Source organism: Mastigoproctus giganteus, chromosome 10 (assembly GCF_048544385.1).
Source record: "Mastigoproctus giganteus isolate SK-2022 chromosome 10, ASM4854438v1, whole genome shotgun sequence".
Classification (NCBI taxonomy): domain Eukaryota; kingdom Metazoa; phylum Arthropoda; class Arachnida; order Uropygi; family Thelyphonidae; genus Mastigoproctus; species Mastigoproctus giganteus.
In genome coordinates this window covers 178,127,758-178,142,643 of record NC_143584.1, presented here as the reverse complement: position 1 = coordinate 178,142,643, position 14,886 = coordinate 178,127,758, and the positions used below count along the sequence as shown (strand labels likewise).

Below are 14,886 nucleotides of genomic sequence, written 5' to 3'. Positions count from 1 at the left end.
CATTCCCCTTCCTGAATAACTCCTCATGTGTGAATGTAGATGCAAAATATTCATTTAGTTTGTTAGCTACCTGAGCAGGATCATCAACAGTTGAACCATCGATATCAAGCGGACCAATCTGATTCATCCCCTTCCTTCTAGAGTTTACATAAGTAAAGAACTCCTTGCTGTTTTTCTTTGCATCCCTTGCCAAAGATTTCTCATAATCTGCCTTCACCTGCCTAACCTCCTTTGTAACTTGGTTATAGATCAACTTATATCTATCATAGGCTTCTGTGTCACATGTTAATTTATATGTATCCCATTCATTTTTCTTCTCTGCCATATGTCTCATTAGTTCATCTGACATCCATTTAGGCCTGAACCTTGAACAATATTTCTTAGTTGGTATGTAAAGCCTAGTAGCTTCCAAGATAAGTTCTTTGAATGCTTCCTATTTTGAGTTTGCTGTTGGTAACATCATCAGTTGGTCCCACTGTACAGAATTTAAATACTGTCTCAGACCATCGTAGTCGCCTTTATGAAAGCAATAACCTTTCCCTATACCCCTGATGGTAGTTACCTCCTTGAGTAAATCCCACTTCAGCACACTGTGATCACTGCCACCTAGTGGTTCCTGTATCTGCAAATTCGTAATGCATGAAGAATCACTACTGATAATCAAATCAAGAGTATTGCTCCCTCTAGTTGCCTCCCGAACATGCTGATTTAGAAAACAATCATCCAATAAATCCACAAAAGCCTTGCTAGTGTGTGAGTGACCAACCCACAAATTCCAGTCATTATCTGGGAAATTAAAATCCCTCATTATAAGACTCTCTGATGTACTGGCCCACTCTATTTCCCTGTACAGTTTCTTATTATACTCATCAGAGTCATTAGGCCTATAGCACACTCCTACTCTCAATTTTGATCTCCCAATTCTTATGTCACACCAAACTGACTCGACACTGCACTGTCCAGCGATGTCGACTGGCTTCACTTCTTTGGATTTTATGTGTTTCTTAACTAATAGCATAACCCCTGCTCCCTTCCTATCCTGTCTATCCTTTCTGTAGATGTTGCTCCCCAAATTCCAGTTCTGCATTACTTATATCTGTGTGACACCACATCTCTGATATCCCAACAGAGGATGGTAGATTATGCACTAATTGGTCAGGATGCCTCCTAGAGAGTTAGGCTCAGCTAGTGAACTATCGAGCAGCCAACCTATGAAAACCATTTTTAAAGCTAGGTTACTAATTCTTATAAATTGAGTGTACCCTCAAATTATAAGGATTATTTGATCTTATTATGGTGTCCATCATAACCTCAAAAGACATCACTCACAGCACATGACAGAACAGATATAAGTTACCAGAATTTTGCTCTTTGGACTAAAGATGGGTTTCATCACTTCAAGCCTCCAATAAGCAAAGTGGTGGTATAGCAAAGGATTACAATTACAATATCACCACTGTGATATTGTAATTGTAATCCTTTACATATGCCTGGTGATATGGAGAGGCACATTCCTCTGTGTAATGTAAATGTCACTGCACCTCGATCCCTACTTACAATGGTTCACAACTTGCTGGTCACCTACACTAAGCTAGGTGTTTCAGATCTTGCACTTTGGGGACCCAGGGTTACTAATAATCCATCAGAAAGATGCAAGCAGAGGATTTGGTTGTCACAAAATGACTGGACTTTACTTAAATCCAATCATGTAACTCACAAATGGGCTCTAAATATCAGTTCCATCAGTGTTTTAGATTCCTCACTACTGGATGTGAAGTCTTTCAGGATTTTTTATTTTTTTGAGAAATAGCTTTTACTCAACAGTTTCTTTCATTTCCATTACAGAAAGAAGTTTCAAAATGAAAGCAAGTTGTTATTTACAAAGTGTTTTGCCTTGAAGATCATGTCTGTTAGTCCAATTTGTGAAGCATAAATGGCTGAATTTTTTAAAATTATTGTTGTGATATACAGTAAACCCCTGCTATTCTAGGTATCTGTATTCGCAATCGCTGATTTAATATAAACTAAAACCTAAAAAAATGTGAATTTTAAAGCGCCGTGAATATTTTCCGCCATAAAAAAACATGGGCTTGGCTAAAATTATCTTTCCCGGTCAAAACAGCGTTCAGTGGGTGGGGGGAGAGGGGTGAAAAAATCGTGAGCGTGGATGTTTCTCGCCAATCCTTATTCAGTATGTGTTATGCGCTTGTCATGGAAGGTTTGGCCGTTTGCTTTTAATTTATATGCTTATAAATTGAATAAATTTATCAATTTATAAATTGATATGCTTACAAAAGTGATAAAGCTACCGTTTTGCAGACTTTTTCGAGTGTGTTAACGGAAGAAAGTGACTTTATTGTGGACAAGTTCTTTTTTACCCGTACAAAAATATGGCTACGAATAACAAGGGAAATGTGAAAATATCAAAGAAGGGGATGACATTAGCGAATAAAATTGAGTTATTAGACAAAATTTCTAATGGTGAAAGTGTCTCTTCAGTGGCAAAACATTATAAAATCAATGAGTCAACGGTACGATCAGTCAAAAAGAAAAAATCCGCCGTAGTGTCCGTGAAAACGTGCTAATTGCTTCAAAAATTTGCTCTGTAACTCGTGATGTTAAATTAGAAAAAATGGAAAAGGCTTTAAATCTGTGGATAGAAGACCGAACTCAAAATAAAATTCCGTTAAGTTCACTCATCATTCGTGAAAAGGCAAAACTCCTTTATCAACACTTTAGCGAAACTGGTGATAGCACTGGCGGGATAAGTTTTTTTGCTAGCAAAGGTTTGAAAGATTTGTTTGAAATTTCTAATAAATATTAGATTTAATATTAAATTGTTTCTTATTTTCATTTCGATGCCACATGCTTGCATTTCACTATGTACATAGTCATATTACGAAGATACATATAATACATACATAGACAAAATTTTAGACTAGTTTTTCTTATATATTTCATACTTTGGAACGGAACCCCTTTATTACTATGGGAGCCATAACTCAGTATTTGCGTTTTCGGTATTCACGGCATTTTTCAGAAACGTAACCCCTGCGAATAGCGAGGGTTTACTGTACCTGATAAATAATTGCTAATTTAAAATTTATTTTTACATTTTGTTGACTTATGATATTTTATTTGTTTTTAATTTGAGGTGCTTACCTTGACAATTCCTTTATATCATAACCAATTCTGAGAGTTGTTGTACTGTGTGGTACCATAACTGTCACTAAGAGGTCATATGGTTCAAAAGCCAATTTCAGTTCCTTTAGAAAATAAAATGTAATTTAATTTACTCTATTCAAGGAAAGATTTACTCTTAATAAATAATATAGCAGGTCTTAATTGTAAAGAACTGATGGAAAGTAAAGTTATCGAAAAGTAGATTTCTTAGAAAGAAACTAATTTAATTTAAAAACAGTTATATTTTACAGTTCGGTAGACCACCTTTCAATTAGGAAAACAGTTTAACGAAATATACAGAAATCATCAACCCAAAAGTCATTATATGGTTACATTTCAGTATATAAAAAATATATATATATTTTTTCTCCTTCTTGTTTTGTTATTTCAACATGATTGTATCCTTTGTAGAATAACCTGATAAGAGATTAAGGAGAAGTTAAAAGCTAATTGTACAATGATTTCTATTTTTCTCCATACTGTAATAGAATGAGGGTGACTCACTCTGTTACAGGTATTATTATTATTATTAGCCATATGGTGCAAGGAAGCCTGAGGCTTATGCTGCACCAGGCAAAAAAAAAAAAAAAAAATTTCCCTATTACCCTGAGAGAGAGAAAGTAGAAAGGAATCACTAAGAAAGAGAAGAATGATGATATCCAGCTCAGGACCCTGGGTGTGCCAAGCCCATACTCACCAGATGTGAGCCCCTGAAATCCGAAAATAACTTATTCACTTGGTGGAGTTCAACTAAACCCAGTACTCGAGGAAAGGGACTTGGGTGTTATGATATGGTCAGACATGAAAATTCTCTGAGCATTGTAAACAGGTTGCAAGGAAGGCCCATGGTGTCATATCAATGAGCTATCGAAATCTCTATGCAAGTAGAGATAGGAATGTGATAATCCCATTATATAAGGCTTTTGTTAGACCACACTTGGAATACTATGTTCAAGTATGGAGACCGCACCTAAAGAAAGACATTGAGCTTCTTCAAAGGATGCAAAGATGGGTAACTCACCTGGTGAGATTGGCAAAAGGGCGTCCTTATGAAGAAAGACTTCGAATATGTGGGTTGGAGTTTGGAAACTAGACACCTTAGAGGAGATTTGATTGAGGTGTTTAAGGCTCTGAGAGGCATCAGTAAAATGAATGAGGACGAAATTTTCAAGTTTATAAATGATGCTAGAACTAGGGGACATAAATTCAAGTTACGGGGGGGGGAATGATTAGATTGGACTGCAGGAAGTTTTATTTTAGCCAGCGAGTTATAAATTACTGGAATAATTTGCCTACATGGGTGGTAGAGGTTGACAGTTTGGGGAAATTGAAAAGTCATCTGGATAGTACCTTTGGGTGAGGGAAACGCATAGGATGATAGGTTTAATTTCTTTTTCTTTTATTAATTATTAGTTTGGTTTTTTTTATCATTGTTTTATTCGGGGTTTTTTTTTTTTGGCTGGTGCAGCATAAGCCATAGGCTTTCTTGCACCATGCGGCCGTTACTAATACTAGGTCAAAGCCAAATAAACACATCTTGCTTACACTTCAGTTTTGACAAGCTTTGATTGGGTCCTGACATGTATCAACAGTTTGGAGACAGTATTTTCATTCTTTGCTATGGCACTAACCCTGCTGTGCATGTAAATAAATTGAAATAATCTCATAATGCAGAGATTTAAATGCTTATTTTAAAAGTGAGACACCCATGATCAAGAAAGAATCAGTAGCCTGTATAAAGCAAGCATTCGCTACTGAGATGAGCTTAGCTATAGTGAATTCTGAAAGGTCATCAGAAATACCTATTGACTTGCTTATTTTTATAAAATTTTCAACCACATGAAAGATGTAAGCCTACAACCTCATTTTATACTAGAGTGATCCCGTAGGGTGCAGATAAATGTAAAATATTTTAAAATAGCAGCTGTTATTTTTTTTGACATATTGCCTATACAGATGGGAGATTTTAATTAGGCTCATTTGAGTTTACTCTGCCTAGAACCCCTCCTCCATTATGTAATTCATAATATGTGGCCTAATTTCATATCTCTCTTTCAGTATTTCCAGTGTTAATTTGTTGGAAAGCTCTAGTAATTGTTACCTTCAGTAATCAGTGTTCTCTGAATCATTCAGAATGTGCAATATTCTATATGATACTCCCCAGCCAACATTCATCTAAACACACAAAAAAATTGGCAGTATCATGCATGATGAATTTGGTGTGAGTCAAAGCAATGAGTCTGTTGTGACTACACCACTTGTTGAACATTCTGCCATAATACCCAGACATGCTTTGACAGCTTCTTACCACAATGAACAAAAAAACAAACACATTTTCTAGCACCATGGAGTACTGTGAGCAGTTGCTAGAAGTCCACAGTTAACTGGAGGAAGCACTCAACTGGTGTGGTTGTGGTGGTCCCATTGCTTTGCCTGCAGATATGAGATGCCATGCCACCCAATTTCTTTGAATGAGGACTTGTGAAAAACTTTGTGTATGATCTTGCAGGTAAGGATTTCCACAGCCTTTCTAGAAATCACAATGGAGATGTTGAACAATATGTAAAAAAATTAGGTTTCTCATTATGAATTGTTCCATGTCTGCTTGGTACAGATGAGGCTGATTACAAGTTCCCATCTCTATAGACTATGCTATTGAGTTGTAAAAAGCAGTAGTTGCCATTTCAGAGTTACTTTTATCCAAACCCAAACAAATCACCCTGTACATTTTAAACCTATAAAGTATGTTTACTTAAATAACATCTAAACCTCCATTATTATAGTCAGTTTATTCACTATACTGATGGTTTTTCTGCATACTTAAACTCTTAAAAGCTTGCCACATGATTTGCTGTAATAGTAGGAGCAGTCCTTTATTAAATAGCAGCTTAAGTTATTTTTAAAGTTCTTTTGGTAAAATCACAATAAATGATGCTATAACACACTTCAGTAACTTCATTTCCTGCTATATGTTTGTTGGACCGAGTAGCTTTCACTGTTAAACCCACCATCAAATAACCTCATTATATAATTTTGCTGATCACAATCCAGTGGGAATTTTAATCCATTGAAATATTTTAAAACTGTAGCAAGCATTTATAAGGAAATGTTAGCAATAAATTAAAAAAAAAAAAAAAAAAATGCAGAGAAGGCTTAGCTCTATTCCTCTAATTCCTAAATGTTGAGTATTCTCACCCCCCCCCCCACAACTGCTGGTTGCCACAGGAACAGATAAATCTAGATAAAGTTCATATGACCAGATATAATAATTAATACATTTATTAAATATTAATAAATAATAATTAGCTCCATCTGAATAACAATTAGCTCCATCATCAAGGAGAGCCAGTTTGCTTCCAATTGCATGGGAAATTTTGATTAACAACCTAAAGGGAATACCTTGCATTATAGGAATAAAAATTAGTCACATAAAGAAATTTAAAAAAAGCTTAATTTTTATTGTAGAATAAAAATTGAACAGTTTGATCAATGGCCCAAGAGAGAGACACCATACATAGAGGAATAAAAGTTAAAACCTTAATAATTCCCCTTGTACTGTTAGTAAAAATTAAGAACATGTGGAATGCCACTTTCCTGTTGCTCACATGCAGTGTTGTAACTTGTGAAACATGCGATGAATCTGACAAAGTTGTCTTTGTTGCTGGGGTAGAAACAAAAGGTTTATAATTGTGAGGTATCCCATTAGGCTGTTGTGCTCATAAAGCACAACAGCCTAATGGGATACCTCACATTTATCAACAAAAATTATAGGCTTATAATTTCTTGCTTACATTCATGCTTATACAAATAACTCAGGAGAAAGATGTGCTAACCTCCAAGAAGCGAATATAATTTTCTTTGTCTGTTGGTCGACCAACAAGACCATTCCCTGGATAAGGCCAGAAGAGATCAAGACCATCAAATCCATAATTGGTCATCCAGTCAAGGGCACTGTCAATGAATTCTTTTCGATATTCATTAAATGAAACCATGTCAGAGTACTTCCCTCTCAGTTTCCAGCTTCCAACAGACAATAGGGTCTTGAGATGTGGGTATATTGATTTAAGACCTGTGAATCTTCTAAACCCACCTATAATAAGAATGAACAATAAAGTAATATAAAATGCAGAGCAATTTGTTAAGGAGAATAAGATTTTAAAGAATAATTTAAAATATAAATTAAAATAAAATCTATTAATTAGATTTTAAACTTATAAACAGCTAATGCCATTTTAGCTTTTTCAAAATGATGAAAAGTGGGAATCTTCATTAAAAGTGGTTACTTACCTCTTTCAATATCACGACCTGAATCAAGACTCATTAGCTGCATACTTTCTCCACTTAGTTCGGCTGAAACATAAATTGCATGGGTACATAAGTGGGCAGGGATTTCCTGTATATCATAAGTCATGGGATGTCGGCGGTAGACAGCTGATGCATTGTAATAACAGATGATCTTTGCTTGTAATTTAGGATCCTCATCAATGGCTATAAGTAAAATTAAAATTTCATTTCAAATCCAGCTAAATACTGAAAGAAAGCTAGTTTAATATCTTTTTAAAATATTTTTAAAAAAATAATAACATGAAATGAATTCTATTATTTAAATGAAAAATCTAATCATTGATCTTTATTATAATTTCATACATATATATAAGTACAGTACTTAAATAATTTGTAAGCAACTACCAATTCATTTTAAATAGATTTTACTTAGTGTAAGAGGAGTCTACAAGAATCCTTAACTTTCTCTTTATGTATGGGATTATTCCTTCTTGAGATGGCCATTCACTAAGTGGTATAATGTAAGTCCTCATAAACCACACTCCAGAAGATATCCAAATAGTTTTATAAATATCAATGAAAATAAACATCTTAAAATATGTCCAAATGGTGTTCAAAAGTTTCCTCTGTTCATATGTGGAAGAATTTTTATAAAGCTCAGTTATATTAAGTTTGAAAAGAAGTATCACTGTTTTCTTGAATTATAACTGCCACTATCCAAAACTGAGGAGCAGTCCTCAAAACATTTAATTGGAAATATAATCAACCTAATCTAACAGCACTAAACGACTCTCTATGAGCTCTCTTGAAAAGCCTCATATGCAATGCCATATTTAGAGACTTGGCAGTCCTGGCATATATTTTTGCTGGGTCCCCACTCACAAACAACAGAACTGGTAATACTGGTCAATAAATTTACTTTTTAAAATTCACCTCAAAATGTTGAGGTTTTAGATTGTTGAATTAAGTTTTGGTGTACTTTTCTAACATACATTAGTACTAATTTCTACTTTATTTTACTTAATTATTGACTTTAATATGCATGTTAAATAAATAAATAAAATATCAAAAGTAAATATTTTAAGAGCATATTTTACTTATATGAAATACTTTAAATTTTAATAAACCGCACATTCAGAAATACAACACAGATTGTTAATTTGTGCATATTAATATGTTAATTTTTCTTTTTAATGTTAAAATTTTCAAGCAACTACCTCACTTCCAGCAGATAGAATGATAAAACAAAACTGAAACTTAAAACTATGCGTATAGTACAGAACATTTGTTGTCCCTCTAGTGGATATCTAGCCATTCCACAATTTCATACACTTGCTCTGCCCAGCAGTAAGAAGGCAGATATTTTCACATCCAGACTTCTTCGATTCTAATGCTGTATTGTATAGTGATATATTGTGTATTGAAAGTTAAAAAGATACTGAAGGAATACTAAAATTTGCACTGACAGATAGATATTTTATTTTTATTATTTTTTTTTTTGCACAATTCAAAATTCAATATTAGTACAATCTAAGTGTGATGTCAAATTGAACTGAAGCTGAACATAAGAGTACTAATTCTAAATATTTTTATTTTCGAATGAATGAACTGCTTATGGGAACAAAACACAGCATGGTTTTGTTAACGGGAAGTCTTGCCTGACAAATTTGATTTGAATATTATGATATGGTTACAAAGGAACTGGATGCAAAAAATAATTTTGATATCATATACTTGGATTTCAAGAAAGCTTTTGAAACTGTTGCGCATGGAAGACTACTGTACAAATTGGAGCAGAATGGTGTTAAGGGTAAATTGCTACAATGGATAAAAGGGTGGTTGAGTGGGAGAAGACAGAGGGTGGTAATCAATGGGTGCTGCTCTTCGTGGACTAATGTTATTAGTGAAGTCCCACAGGGTTCGGTGTTAGGTCCACTGTTGTTTTGTATATTTATCAATGATATTGATGAAGGTATATCAGGCTTAGTATCGAAGTTTGCAGATGATACAAAGGTTGGCAGGGTTGTTAAGGACAGCAATGGCAGTGTGCTACTGCAACAGGATCTAGAAAATTTGGGCAGATGGGCTGGGAAGTGGCAACTGAAGTTTAACCTTGACAAATGCAAAGTACTGCATATGGGTAGAAGTAATCCCAGAGAAACGTACCAACTGTGTGGTACCACACTTAAGGTGGTAGAAAATGAAAAAGACCTGGGAGTAATTGTGCAGTCAGATATGAAGTTTTCTGAGCAATGCAGACAGGCTGCCAAGGCACGCCATGGGGTTTTGTAAATGATATATAGGAATTTTGCTAGCAGGGAAAAGGAGGTGATTGTCTCTCTGTATAAGGCAATGGTCAGTCCATGCCTTGAGTACTGTGTACAGGTCTGGAGGCCTCATTTCAGGAAGGATGTAGATTTGCTTGAGCGTGTACAGAGAAGGGAAACAAGATTGGTGAGGGGAATAAAGGGATCCTCTTACCAAGAGAGGCTTAAGTTCTTCAAATTGCAATGACTGGAGACTAGGCACCTGTGCGGTGATCTGATTGAGGTGTATAAGGCCTTGAATGGGTTGAGCACGCTGAATTCCGATAGGATTCTTCCACTTGTTCAGATTACGAAACTAAGGGGGCATAAATTCAAATTAAGGAAAGACAGATGTAGAATAGATGTGAGGAAATTTGCCTTTAGCCAGTGGGTGGTTAATTGCTGGAACAAACTTCCATCTGTCGTTGTGGAAATTGATAGGTTAAATAAATTTAAGGAGGAACTGGACAAACATTTAGAGGGAATGGTTGTGTGAATTTTTTTTTTTTTTTTTTTTGGCTGATGCTGCATAAGCTCATACACTGCTTTCTTGCATCACATGCCACTACTACTACTAAATACACCTCAAAAACTCTCAGATTCTCTAGAAATCTTTCTCACAGTTTCTAATGTAGAGACAAAGCAGTGCTCCCTTAAGAATATTCTGGTCCTGGGCAAAGCCATATTAAAGTCACCAGTAATTATTATTTGTACATCTAGGTATACACTATAGCTAGGTTCCACAAAATAAAATTATGAATTACATTCTCCATTGTAGGAAGGGCAAAGTATGCCATCAGTATAAATGTAATTACACAGTTGAACAGTCATATAATAATAATAATATTATTATTATTATTAGCCATATGGTGGAAGTAAGCCTGAGGCTTTTTTTTTTTTTTTTTGATAGTTGTTGGCACATCGGCTTCTATGGCCATATTGCACCTCCCAAGGTTTTTGCAGTACTTTGATCCAAGCCCGAGGCGGGAATCGAACCCGCGACCTTTGGGTTGTAGGGCAAGTACTTACCCACTCGGCTAGCCCGGTCTGCTCCTGAGGCTTAGGCTGCGCCGGCCAAAAAAAAAAAAAAAAAAATCCCTATTACCCTGAGAGAGAGAGAGAAGTAAAAAGGAATCACCAAGAAAGGGAAGAATGATGATATCCAGCTCAGGACCCTGGGTGTGCCAAGCCCATACTCACCGGATGTGAGCCCCTGGGGTGGCCACATTCATCATTGTTAAATTTTAATTCTAAATTTTCATTCACAACAAAATTATAAATAAAAAATGCAACCCCCTTTCTTTATGTCAGGGATTCTTACCTAAAGAGTTTGGGGGTGTGAGAGGATCATCTAGATTAAGATGACCAGACGTCCATTTTTTGAGTAAGCTGTTGACAAAAATGAAACGGGATGCAAAATTGTCTGTGTTTTTTTTCCCAACAGTGCCATTTTGATGTTACAGTACATGAAGATTTCGTAAGTGATACTGTTTTTTAGTTTCATTAGATGATTGGCAAGTTGACTACAAAACAAATGACCGTTGGGACTAAGACACTAATAATCTTCTATATCGGGTAATGTTGTATACATTCGGTTTTATAAGCAAGACGTATTTTATGGATAACGTTTCAATTTAAAATTATTTAAAGAAACCAATCGTAATAACGTTTACTGAATTGCCATTTGTTCGCAACAGAAACGAATTTGTAACACATAGCAGCAATGTAAGTTAAAGCATCGATTTATCTGACAGACATTGTACCCTTCAAAAATAAGTCACGTGAATTTTAACTGCCAAAACAACTAAGGCTAAGAGGTACCTGTATTTTGTGTCCGTAAATAGCATGCATTCTGTGGCTGTTTTGCTGTAAGGAAAACAAGAGTTTCCGGGAGAGAAAAAAACCATGCCGCCCTTGCTTGAGACTGACTAACTCAGACACGTTGTGAAAAAATCCCATAAAAATCCTGGCATCATAGACGTTATTAGAACCCGGACATTTTCCAACCGACATGATGATTCAGATGCGCACTTCGTAGTCTTACGTGTCGCAGTAAAAATTTTTTTACTGCGACACGTATTTTGTCATAATTAAAAATATTTTGTCATATTTGAAATCATAAGACATTTTGAGCCACTCGAATATTAAAATTTAAATATTTCATCTTTACAAATATTTGTAATCATGATGATAACAATAGCATTATTATTATAAATTGTATTAATTATGATTTAGTGATATAACCCTTAAAAATATAACAATTTTCGAGTGAAAAAATTAATAAAATTTAGTAAATAACCTTTATTGATACTTGAAAGTTTCTAAATAAGACGCAAAATCGATGTACGTCTAATACAAACGTATCAGTTATCAATATAAATTTTGCTATTTTGCTTAAATGACTGTTATTTAAATAAAGTGCTCTAGTTTATCATAAAGAAATCTTGGTCTATAAATCATATAAATTAGTCCAACCCGAAACCCCTGCAAGTTAAAAACTTTTAAAAGTAACAGAACTACTCCGGAACTAAATATTATATCAAAACAGACACACCCATCATTTAGATGGACACGCATACTTTAAACATTAAAAGCTATTTTACTCATTTCCAGGATGGTATTTCCATTCTCACATGACTGTTTTTTTTTGTTTTTGTTTTTTTTTCCGTTTTTGATAAAATATCATGTAATGTCAGTTTTATTTGTAGTCACGCAAAGTACATTTAGGACGAGAGCAGATATTAAAAATAATCAAAATGTGAAAAGTCCTATTGCAATAAATTGGTCACCAATTTCAAGTGTTGTACTTAACGAGATATACACCGCAAAAAAAAAATAATAATAATAATAATAAATAAATAAAAAAAAAAATATATATATATATATATACACGCACCTTCAATGTCCACATTTCGCGTAAAAGTAGACAGACTGCGTCACTTATGGGTTTCACGGTTTTTTTTATTTATTTTATTTATTTATTTTTTTTGTTGATAAAATGAAATCTGATGTTAATGCCATGTATAACTTCATACCACCGGTTCTCACATCTGGTGAGTATGGGCTTGGCACACACCCAGGGTCCTGAGCTGGATATCATCATTCTTCTCTTTCTTGGTGATTCTCTTCTACTTCTCTCTCTCTCTCTCTCTCTCAGAGTAACTCGAATTTTTTTTTTTTTTTTTGGCTAGTACAGCATAAGCCTCAGGCTTCCTTGAATTATGTGGCTAGTAATAATAATAATAACAATAACACGATTTTTAAAGTAAAAAATAAAGCAAAAAATATCTTGCTATGAAAGCGGAATTGAACTTTTGTATATAAAGTGATAATCAGATATACTAATTATGATCGTCTGATGATTAATTGTTATCAGCTAGACTTCAACCCTGTCCTGTTTTTTTTTTTTTTTTTTTTTTTAATGGGAAACCCTGACCGAAGCAAAAGAAAAGCTCATGTAGTCATGAGCTTTTCTTTTCTTGGTCCTGGGATGCTGAATAATGCTGAATAATCAGCATCCCAGGACCAAATGCAAATTGAAATAACATCCATCTTTCTCAGGCGTATTGTGACATCTTTGTTATACGTTTTATGGAGGTCGCACAACTACACTTTGGAAAAAAAAAAAATCAATATTTAGACTCCAAATTCTGGAAAGATCCTGAATTTCAAATCGTCACTCTTTTGGAGTTTAAACATATCTTCAACGAGCTCATCCTTAAATAATAGAAAGGTATAGAATAATTTTCTTAAACAATAGTGTTTAAGAAAATTATTCATCTCATTAATAATATCAGCTGATATTCGTTGGTCCTTCTATTTTTCTAGGACTGTTTCTTTTTTATTATTTTTTTTTTTATTCTTACACATAGACCTTAGGATATTTTCATCAGATACGTAATGCTGAAAAGAATTTTACACCTTTTAAATACAGCACATTTTTATCACTTTGTGTTTATTAAACCATTTTGCCCAATTGTAGTTCTCTATTATACTGTGTGGAAAGAAATAACCAGATATTGTCAGATGTTGCTTAGCGTTTAGTTAGGCAAGGAATGCGTGGTTTTTTTCCCTGAAAACTTGGGTTTTTCTTCCTTCAAATCTAAAACTGCCAACCAAACAAACCTTGGCGTATCGACTGAGTTAGTAATATTTCAACAATTCATATGATACTAGATGTCATCGTTATTGTATTGCTATAAGAATTTGTATTGCAAAACTTAAAATAACCCTTGATTATTTTAGGTTTTGCCTTCGCTTTAGATCGATTAACTACAGTTTTCCCTCTGACGTATTATAGCCATTTTTGCTGGCATGCCAATAAAATCAGCCAGTTACAGTCTCCATTCAATTGAATTTCTCCAGTTTTTGATTGGATTCGAAGCGAAACCTCACCAAATGATGGCAAACGGCGAACCCATTATACGGTTTGGTTTGTATTGAGGTTTAATGGAGCATTGACTACGCGGGTCATAGTGCACCAGTTCATACGGTGTGATGTGTCCATTATACATCACATGTATAGACCCAGTTCAAAAAAAATTCTGGTCACGGAAGACCAGAATTTTTTTTGAACTGGGTCTATACCTGGTTCAAACAAAGCCATTCTCCAGTTCATCTATATGGATTGGAGAATGACTTTGTTTACTCCTTACCGAGCCTGCCTTTTCTCCTTCATTTCCTCTTTTCTAGGGTTACCATCTTCTGCACTCATAAAAAGAGGACATTTACATGTTTTGGGGCGAATAAAAGAGGACAAAAAGTTCATCTTGGATTAAAAAAGAGGACAAATATATTATGCAAATAATAAAATAAAGACAATGTAAACCACATTTACTGATGTTTAGGATTAGTACATTCATATTTGTCTTGAGAAATTATTTATTTCAATAGCTCTGGATTGCCTCTCAAATATGTGTAAAAATCAACGAATGACATATGTTTGAAATTGTACTGCAAAAACAAAATACCTTTTACAGAATTGACATTTAACCTATTCCTTTCTTTCGTCCACTGACTTTGCATTAGAGAGAATACTCTCTCTACATTTGCATTGTGAGGAGGAATTGCAAAGAAAAACTGGGCAATTTTCAACAATTCTGAATGGAATTCA

The 14,886-nt window shown here is 34.5% G+C and overlaps 1 protein-coding gene across 2 annotated transcripts in view; it reads right to left on the bottom strand.

Annotated features, from left to right (window-relative positions):
- The window catches only part of LOC150079577 (endochitinase-like), a 74,772-nt gene that overhangs the window by 27,163 nt on the left and 32,723 nt on the right, over positions 1-14,886 (bottom strand). For both annotated transcript variants that reach the window (XM_090382615.1, XM_090382616.1), the window contains exons 3-5: positions 7,471-7,671; positions 7,017-7,273; positions 3,163-3,266 (exon numbers count right to left, since the gene is read on the bottom strand). In XM_090382615.1, coding sequence (XP_090238741.1) covers positions 3,163-3,266; positions 7,017-7,273; positions 7,471-7,671 — 562 coding nt within the window. The remainder of the gene's footprint in view (positions 1-3,162; positions 3,267-7,016; positions 7,274-7,470; positions 7,672-14,886) is intronic.